Source organism: Dicentrarchus labrax, unplaced genomic scaffold (genome assembly GCF_905237075.1).
Source record: "Dicentrarchus labrax unplaced genomic scaffold, dlabrax2021, whole genome shotgun sequence".
NCBI classification, from domain to species: Eukaryota; Metazoa; Chordata; class Actinopteri; family Moronidae; genus Dicentrarchus; species Dicentrarchus labrax.
Window position 1 is genome coordinate 20,297,032 of NW_026136706.1, and position 10,314 is coordinate 20,307,345.

General features: G+C 48.9%; 1 protein-coding gene across 1 annotated transcript in view; it reads right to left on the reverse strand.

Moving 5' to 3' along the window:
* Positions 1-10,314, reverse strand: part of si:dkey-100n23.5 (cyclic AMP receptor-like protein A) — a 46,060-nt gene that overhangs the window by 11,510 nt on the left and 24,236 nt on the right. The window contains exon 11 of the mRNA XM_051403847.1: positions 8,305-8,387. Coding sequence (XP_051259807.1) covers positions 8,305-8,387 — 83 coding nt within the window. The remainder of the gene's footprint in view (positions 1-8,304; positions 8,388-10,314) is intronic.

A 10,314-nucleotide genomic window follows, 5' to 3' on the forward strand; every position in this document is an offset into this window, starting at 1 on the left:
GTGTCCTGGCGCTTTTCAGAGTGAGGACCATTTCAGAGCAACGCTGCCTATTTTCTGGGTTAGCCTACTGCTGTATCTCCAAGGACCAGACCAGCTGCTGCTCACATTCATTTCACTTCCCATTAAAGGTGAAATAAATCAGGAGTCCCCACACAACCTCCTAAGAGACGCAGAAAACACACACACATACATGTGGACGGAGGAAGTCGGACATGCATAAACACACACATCACTGGCTGTACGTAGATGTGTGTACATACAGTATAACCTAGGTCATATGCACTGAGGATGTCAGGTGGAGAGGAAATGCAGTGGATGTGTCTTTGTGTGTGCGTCTGCCTGAGTGTGTGTGTGTGTGTGTTTGACAGCGCAGCGGTGAGAGTGAGTGGGTCTGTGTGAAGGGGGGCTATTTCTGGCGTCTCATTTTTTTTTCCCTGCTGCCGCAAAGAAATGCGATCGGCGTCCGGGAAACGAGAGCTGGCAGCAAGCAATCATCTGCCTGCCACACACACACACACACACACACACACACACACACACACACACACACACACACACACACACACACACACACACACACACACACACACACACAGCACCTCGCAGTGCCGAGCAACACGCGCCATGGCAACGGAACAGCCGCAATTAGAGGCGAAGAGCCTTTCCCCTCCATCGAGGGAGAGACGGAGAGCGAAATGAAAGGAAGAAAGAAAGAGCAGGCGAGAGAGAGAAAGAGAGACAGGAAGGGGGGGGGTGGGCGGTTGGGGGAAGGTGGGGGGCAGAGAAACAGCACTGCACAGGAAGGAGAGAGGGAGAGTGGAAGAGGGAAGGAGAACACGATAAAGAGGTGAGAATGTGCAAGAGTGAGGCTGTGAAGGGGAAAGAGGGCCGAGAGCGATGGAGGAGGAGGAAGAGGAGGAGAAAGGGCTGAAGGAGTGAGGCTGAATGGAAAAGACTAAAAAGCAAAAGGAGGCAGAGAGCGAGGAGGAGGAGGACGAGGAGGAGGAGGAGGAGGAGGAGGAGAGATATCCAAAAAGACAGATTGCAAGACATGAGCGAGACAAACAAAAGAGATTACGTGTGAGAGAAACCAAGATAAGACATGGAGGGGGGGACGCGAGGAGGTTAGATAGAGAGAAGGGAAAGATGGAGAGACGGGTGGAGGCGTGCGGAGGAGGGAGGAGGGCAGGCTGTTTCTCCTGTGTGAGCCGGGCTAATGAAAGATGAATGAGGGAGGCAGTGGTGGGAAGGAGAGTGTGGCTGCGGGCGATGCCTGGCTGAGCTGCTGCTGCGTGTGTGTGTATGTGTTTGTCGGGGTTTGTGTGTGCGGTGTAGTCGAGCGAGTCTCGCAGTTGGCTGACTGGTGTTGGACAACAGGGATGATATTGTGTATACTGTATGACTCAGGAGCAAACGGTCAACAACAATAAACACACATTCACGCTCATGCGTAGAAGGGGACGTATGTAGGTTTAAGTCTAAAAGTCTGCTACCACCTGTAAGCATGCAGTCAATCATTAGCACTCCCTCTCTTATTCAGACCTTCCATCTATCATGCTGTCAGTCACTCTTTGAACCCGTCTCCCTCACCCTTCAGATTCTGTGCAAAATCCTTCATCCGCTGCCTCTCTCTCTCTCTTCCAATATCCCACCCTGCCAGTCTATACCACTTCCCAGCCATCAATTTCCCAACTCCTTCCATCTGAGTTCACCTTTTTGTCTGCCTCTAATTGTCGTGCCGAACATCCTCGGAGCTGTTACTGTAACAGCTTGGACGAGAACTCTTTCCCCCAAGAGTGGAGGGCGACCAGACAGAGAAGTTTTCCTGACCCCGATCGCACTTCCTCCTCTCTGCGACTGACTGCCTGACTTCTTTTTTTTTCTCCCACCCCTCCAGACGAATCACATGCTTCACAGTGCCAAAACAAGGCCCTAGTGCTGCCCACGGTGCTGCTGCTGACAGCAAATGTGAACTTTTCTCTGACTAAAAGGAGTAATTCTGCCAATATGAGCGTAATGCTTTGACCGTGTAAGGTCAGAATTGTGAGTGTGAACTTTTTTCATATTTTGCTGCATTCAAATATGGCAAGAAATGGGCAACTTATCGAAGTCAAGGAGATGTTGTGATATCAATTAATTTATGAGAATAAATTCACTGGTGTACTATTGGGAGGGGTTATATAGCTGAATTTTAAAAAAGTATGACCTTAGACATAGTTTTTAGAAAAACTTTTAGGCTTATCAAGACAATGAGAATGCACCCAAAATTAAATTCACGTCCAATTAGAGAAACTGAATTTTGATGAAAATGACAAAAGACAAACATTTCTCAAATGGACACCAGGAAGCAATAACTACTAATTGCCACAGTTAATTAAAGTCCAATTATGCTTCATCAAGCTTTGATAGCCTTTTATTGAATTTGAACCAAGTGGGATCCACTTACTGAATCCAAATAATTTCAAGCATGGTCAGATCTTTGCTATTTTAAGTAACAAAGTTAAAAATAACTATTTTTTAATACCTGATATTGAATAAGGAAAAAACCCTGACCCGTGGTTCAAAATGTTCTATTGGCTGTCCACTTGTCTATTGTGAATGTGTGGCGGCCTGTAGGGCAGCAAAAACAGAGGATAGACCTCTCATTGTTCAGTGACAGGTTTGTTAGGCTAGGGCTTGTGAAGTATCTGCAGGAATATGGTGTACTCTATGGATATGGACGATATGTGAATGGTCTACTTTGATCATAGGGTCAACATGGGGATAACTGTCACAGCTAAGGGTATGACTCAATTTATATACACACACCCACAGATGCACAGCGCACGCACACATACAGGCATTTTTTTGTCAACCCCCTGGGTGAACATGTCACCGAATATTTCTGGAATCAAGCTAAAACACATAAACATGTGAGCGCATGCACACCTGCACGAGTGTACACACACACATTCACTAACAGACAAAGAGGCACACACAGACTCTGGGGACCGAAGCGGCTAACGTTCACCAACAGAATAAAACCCAAACAAAGAGACATCCTGTTTCCTGGAACACAACACCACTCAACCCTCTGTGCTGGGAGCAGCCAGTAAACACACACAAAATCTGTTCATTGTACATCGCCGCGCATGTTTCCGTGCGGCCTGATTCATGTAGCAGTGTGCGTCTGTGTGTCCAGCGATGCCACTGGCTGTGCCTTCGAGTGTTGGTGCACGTGAGTTTATCCTTGTGAGTGGCTGTGGCTAGAAGTGTGTGTGCATGTGTGTGTGTGAGAGAGAGAGAGAGAGAGAGACAGAGGGGAGGGAGGGAGAGCAGATGATAGAGTAGGCTTTAGCGATTCCCTGGAGTGTGAGGCAGCGTTTACGGCACTCTCAGAGCAGCCAGAGTGATGAATATTTAAAGACGTGCCTGAAAGAGCAGAGGGAGGGGAAGCAGGGCGTGTGCGTGCGTGTGTTTGTGTTTGTGTGTGCCTGTCAATGTGTGCACATCCCTAAGTGTGTGTGAGGGAGGTTATCTAGAATCTCCTTTAGCATTTCCGTGTGCTTGTGTATACCATATGTACATACATGAATGTACATATATGCCTATATGTCCCTGTATATAGTTTGTAAGTTGTGAGTATATACGTCTATATGACTTAAATGTATGTGGACTAGGTCTGTTTATAGTTTATTTTCTTGTTTATGTTTGTTAATCTTTGTATGTATATGTGCACGTACACGCGCCGGTATCCTATGTGTGTTTAAATATGAGTATTTTATGTGTGCATATTGATTTACATGCATGCAAATACATCTATATTATCATGTACTTCCACTACAGTATTAAATGCAGTTCCTTGGTGTGTGTGTGTGTGTGTGTGTGTGTGTGTGTGTGTGTGTGTGTGTGTGTGTGTGTGTGTGTGTGTGTGTGCCAGCCTTGACGCGGGTGCCTGCCCTGTGTGTGTTTGCACTTCACACAGCCCTGTAGGCCAGCTCTCTGTCTCGCTAAATGGGGATGAATAGCAGAGTGTCGCTGCTGCTCAACGGGAGACGAATGGCTACGGGGCTCTCCGTCTCCAGTTACACACCGATCACTGCCTGAGACGCAAAAGCACACACAGTAGGCACGGTCATATATCCACCAAAATATTATCTAGGCCACGCAGCCACATGTGGCTAAGCTATCACACGGGCAATCAGAGCATGACATCTGACACCACAGACATCTTTGATTCATAAAGATTTTGTTATCTGTTGTTGTCTAAATAATGAGAAGATCAAACCTGATGATTAGCTCTAGTCTATGAAATTATACTCATATTAAGCTAATCCTAACTTTGGTGGCGACCTCCCTGAGTCCAGTCATGGAAACCTGGAGCCTTGGAATCACTCCTGGAAAGATCAAAGATCAAAGCGACACAAAAAGCAGTCAGAATGACAGAATTTTACCTTTTAATCTGAAAAAAACCCACCACACACCTACAAGCTATATCAAGTTGAAAACTTATTTTAGTAAACAGGCCAACGCTGCCACTCTCATACAGTAAATTGAATGTGAAGAGATGGATAAATAAAAAAGGTGTGGAGACAAATAAAGATGAGAGTTGGAACCTTGCATCGTGCCTTTCAGCATCTGAGGAGCTCACTTGTTCAAGTAAACAAAATACACACCACAAAAGATATTAAGGTATACAGTACAAACCACACACCAGCCTACACACCCGAGGCACAAACACCCATCCCTGCGCGTTGAATGCGAGATATTCCGAGAGGCGTAGAGGCAAAAACGGAAGGAAGGGAGAGTAGAAAAGAAAGCAGGAGTGTGAGAGAGAGAGAGAGAGAGAGAGAGAGCGAGAGAGCGAGAGAGAGAGAAAGCGCATCCTGGGATGCAGAATGCCAAATACAGTGAGATAAGAGTTAATGTATCCCCCCAACCACCCCCCACCCCCTTCATCCCTCCCGTTTGGCTCTCTCTTTCTTCCTCCCTACATCCATCCCTCCCTCCCTCCCTCCCTCCCTCCCTCCTCCTCCTCCGCCTCCTCCCCGTTTGCTTTGAGGGATGAATAATAACTGCTGCTCTGAGATTTCCTCCCTCGTTTTTCAAAGCGCAGAACGGAGATGGGGAAGGTCTGCCTGGCCCGGGTTGCGTGTGCGGGCGCGTGTGAGCACGCACACAAAAGCGCAGCCGGGCACTGAAGCACACACAGATGCACGCACACACTGTCTTGTTCTCCCTGCTTGCCTGGAGCAGGGAAATCAGATCTCCTCCAGAGAAAGGCGGGAGGAGGGTGGGGGGCTTAGTCGCTGTAGGGAGCCCATACAAAAATCCCCTGCAAGCACGTATAGGCCTATACACACCACAAAACCCACACGCAGCATCGAGGGAAACCAAGAATAACTAGGAGGATGCAAGCTGCCTCCTGGAGCGACAGGGTGAACTCAAGGTTAGAGACACATCACCGGTTCAAGCACCGCTGCCAGGGCCAATCCGTCCGTGGTGAAGCACCTCTGCAGGGCACATAACCCCGACTGCTCAAAGGCATCTAGCTCTGCTGCCCTGCATTGGAGGTTTGGGCTTCTAGACAAAGCCTTAAAGAATAGGAAAAAAACGCACTAAATAGGGATTCTGGTTTCTTCCCACTTGGTTTCAAAAGGGGAAAGGGGAAGGGGGTTAAGGAGAGCAAGAAGTCCTTGTGAAAGACGAGCAGCCTGTCCAGGAGGAGCACTTGCACATCAAGCTGCGACGCGCCACAGAAATCGACAGCTAGGTTCCGAGGAGAGGGCTTATTTATGCAAACAGGCGTACAAGCGCGCACAGTAGGAATCTAGACAAGCCTTGTAAACAAACACACACCCACACCATAAAGCACACAGGGGAGGCGATGTGAGAAGCAGACTGTGAAAACTCTAGTCGTGCCCTGGCAGTGCTCACACACACACACACACACACACACACACACACACACACACAAGCAAAGAGCTGAGAGAGTGAAGTGGCAGAGAAGGAGGGAAAAGAAGGACAAAGAGAGAGAGAGTGGAGGAGAAGGAGGAGGGATAAGTGCGAAGGTGTGAGTGTCTGGTGCTACTTTTGTATTGCCAAATGAGGGCAAGTGAATGAGTGTGACAGAGAGAGAGAGAGAGAGAGAGAGAGAGAGAGAGAGAGAGAGAGAGAGAGAAAAGAGAAAGAGGGAGAGAGAGATGTGGTAAAATGATGTATAATGACTCGTCCATGCATCCGTGTGTGCGAGCGCGGGCGAGGAAAAGTAGGAGCACTTTCCCATTTCAATTCGCAACAGCTGGTGTCGAATTAACACATTTACCAGTGTGCATTTGGAACAGATTAAAATTGTGTGTGGCGTGTGACTGTCTGTGTGTGCGTGTGTGTTTGTGTGCATGTGTGTGTGTGTGATAGCAGATCAGGGCCAAAAACAAGAGTGTGTTTGTGTGTGGGAGTGTCTGTGTATTAACGCAATGGATCAGGGCAGGGAGAAATGGCAGAGAGAGAGAGAGAGAGAGAGAGAGAGAGAGAGAGAGAGAGAGAGAGAGAGAGAGAGAGAGAGAGAGAGAGAGGCGAGAGAGAGAGGCGAGAGAGAGCAGCAGAGAGGGATGCAGAGTGAACGAGCTAGAAAGAGAGAGAGAGAGCTCTACCCGACGGCTTTAGCTGCTGCCCTGGGCCGTCTCTCTAAGCCCTGTTTAGGAGGCTTTGGAGCTCAGATAGAAATAATCCCCCACTCAGACACACACACACGCTAGGCATGCACACACAAAATAAAAACACACACACACACACACACACACACACACACTGGAATGCTCATAGACAGACATACAAAAAGCACGCACTCATGGCGAGGCGGACAAACAAGTCCGCACACATGCACGTAGGCGCACGCACGCACGGCAACAAGCAGCGACAGCACATTCGCCTTGACACGAAACCAACCACCCGCCTACACACACACAGACACACACACACGTACAAAAAAACACACACTAAGGGCTGTCTGCCGTGCGCTGCTTCCGCACGGCAGAGCACAGCGACATCGGCACGGCACCGTGACAAACACTTTACACACTCCAGCACTCAGCAGAGGGGAGGGAAGGAAGGAGGGAGAGATAGGGAAAGAGGGGAGGAGGCGGAGGAGGATATGAGCAGCGGGGGGGAGGGAGGGAGGTGAGTGAGTAGGGGAAAAGGGGGGAAGGGGGGGGCCTAACAAATTAATAGGAGCCGGAGATATATACAGCCAGCGCTGCTGGTGGAGGACGAGGAGGTGGAGGACGACGACGAGAGAGCAATTCATTCCCGTTTTCTCCTCGTTCGCTCTCTGGAGAAAGGCAGAGCGGAGCGGAGCGAGAGAGCGTGTTTGCTCAGGAGAGAGAGAGAGAGAGAGAGAGAGAGAGAGAGAGAGAGAGGGCTTTGTGTGGCAGAGGAGAGGAAAAGTGGTGGTGGTGGGGAAGTGACATGAAAACACAGGAGGAGAAAGACAGAGAACCCAAGCGAGAAAGTGTGGAAATCAGGGGGATATAAGAAAGACGTTTTGAGCGGAAAGGAGGAAGAGAAAGTGACATTAAGGGAGTGAAGGGTGGGATGGAGGGAGGGGGATGGGGGGGTGAAGAGAGGCAGGATAGTATGGGGTTAGCACAGGATGCAGTTTGTCATCTTCATCAGCCGACAGTTGGGGCGCGCTGGAGGGGGCTGGAATGGATAGAGAGGTGAAAGAGGAGGAGAGGCCGAGGGGGGGCGGGGGGGGTGTTTAAGCGGAGCCTTTGAGAGACGTTGACCCTGTAATTGACCTGTGTCTCCGCCTACATCGCTGAGGCGACAAGCAGAGCCGCTGCAGCTAATCACTTAGTAACCCTGACCTGTCAATCACACCAGTTCTGCACTGGGGGGGGGGGGCTGTAGCAAATGAAAGAAAGAGGGAGAGGGAGTGAAGGAGTAATAACAGCACCGGGGTTATCATTTACTGGACCACCCTCCTCCTCCCACCATTCCCTCAGCCGATGAAGCCCTGGTTTTAAAAAAGCCAATAAAATGCTCTGTGCCTCCAACACACACACACACACACGCAATCTCCTTTTCTGTTCATGCTACAGAGAGAGCGAAGCTTTCTGAGAGTTCAGATAAGAGAGAGCAAGAGAGGAGGACGGGAAAGGCAGAGCGGGGAGTGGGAGGAGGGAGGGAGGGTGTGACGGGTTGAGAAGAGATAAGATAGCAGAGTGAAGCCAACATGCAAATAAAACAGAGCACAGAGTGCCGTACAGGTGTGTGTGTGTGTGTGTGTGTGTGTGTGTGTGTGTGTGTGTGTGAGTGAGTTACCTGTTGATGAGGGGAAAGATAGACACCAGCAGGTAAACGGAGGGATACCACTTCAACGGCTTGATCTCTTCAGCCAAGGAAACCTGGAGGAGAGAGAACTGACTAATGACCCACGTAGAGAAACTAAATGCTCACATTAACACTCTTGTCTTTCTATCTCTCTAACACACACACACACACACACACACACACACACACACACACACACACACACACACACACAGACAGACAGACAGACAGACAGACAGACAGACAGACAGACAGACAGACACACACACACACACACACACACACACACACACACACACACACACACACACAGAGTCAGCGTCTTAACTGGAAGATCAGTGCACTGAGGCAAACAACAAAGGCCAATTAAAACCTAATAAAATATTAACCTGCTGATAATACGCAATATCCACACAGTTATGAGAAGAAACGGGGATGATTCCAATTAAACTGGAAGCCAATACTTTGCCGTAATGTGAACGGGTTGAATTCAATATCTGTATAAGCAGGCAGGCAGGCAGGAAGACGGAGAGATGCGGCAGCAGCTAAAAGTCGAGGAGGGGGAGAGCCTGGCGGTGGAGAGCTTTTACAAGCCGTTATCTAATTCCCGGGAGAGGAGGACTCTTGCGTCCGGAAGAGGCTGAGAAGCGCGGCCCCTGGATCGATTTTCTGCGCTGTTCTGGCCCCCTCCCCCCTCCCTTCCCTTCCTCCCCTAGGCTAGGACGCAGCAGCCGAGCCAGCGCAAAAAGCCTCCCTCTCTTTTCCTCTCAGTCTCACACACACACACACACACACACACACACACACACACACACACACACACACACACACACACACACACACACACACAGTCGAAGCCAGGAGGCAGGCCCACAAGCTCTGGTCTCTACCCCCACATGCTGGAAATTAATTACTCACAAGAAAGACCCCGAGGCGTGCAAGCTCTAACGCAGGCATTTTAAACAATTCAAATGAAAATCACGAGAGCCCCCCGGTGGTATTTTATCTTTGTGTGCGTGTGTTTGTGTGTGTGTGTGTGTATGTGCGTGCCGTGCACTAATGTGTGTGTGTGGGAGGGTATTGAATAGCCTATAAGAGCCAAGTTTCGACCGTGTAACGTATGCTGGCTGTATGTGATCAACTGAAAGGAGACTGGTCGTACTTCCCACAGCCCAAACACAAACATTAAGCTGAGCCCTATTAATGTCTATCATAATGGGAAGCTCTGACATCACTGGTCATGTCACGCTCTGCCTATTGTCATCTCAAGAGTGTATGTGTGTGTGTGCTGGAAGGAAATGTCTCATTGGGAGAGAGGGAAAGGGCAAGCCAGGAGCCTGCAGGATGCTACGTGGAAAATTAGATTTCTGTAAGCCCTCCTGTGTGTGTGTGTGTTTTTGTTTTTGTTTGGGGGGGTTTCCAGGGATTGGGTTTAAAAAGAAAGCATGGTGCTCTTAGATAAAAATTTAGGTGAGGTGTAGAGATAGGCATTTGAGGAATTTCAGTGCGCAGGAGACAGGATGTGGAATAGAGGAGGAGGAAGAATGCGGCTAAAGAGCCTCGTGTTTTTAATCACAGTCCTCCCGTGTCAGAGGCCCCTGCGCTGCTCGGGAGGCAGAGGGGAATGAAACCGTAATTATGTGCGGCGGACGCAGCGGTCCCAACATTAATGACGCACGCTAGATTACAGACGGTTATCGGGAGCAACCCATCCCCTTCACCACCCACTGCACTCACCCTCGCTCGCAGAGAAAACAGTCTAAAAATACCTGCATCAGAGTTTCCCAAATGCTCTTGAACATTAAATTCAAGGACTTTTCAAAAGGGTTTTTTGCAGTGAAATTCAAGGACTAAAACTTTAATACAATTTCATAAAGAAATGTTTTTTTCCCCCATGAAATGTGACACTATCATCTATGATCATCAACATCTGCTGCATTATTAACACACATGTCCATCACAGAGTTTTTCTCATGTTGTGACATTGTATTCTTTTAAGGA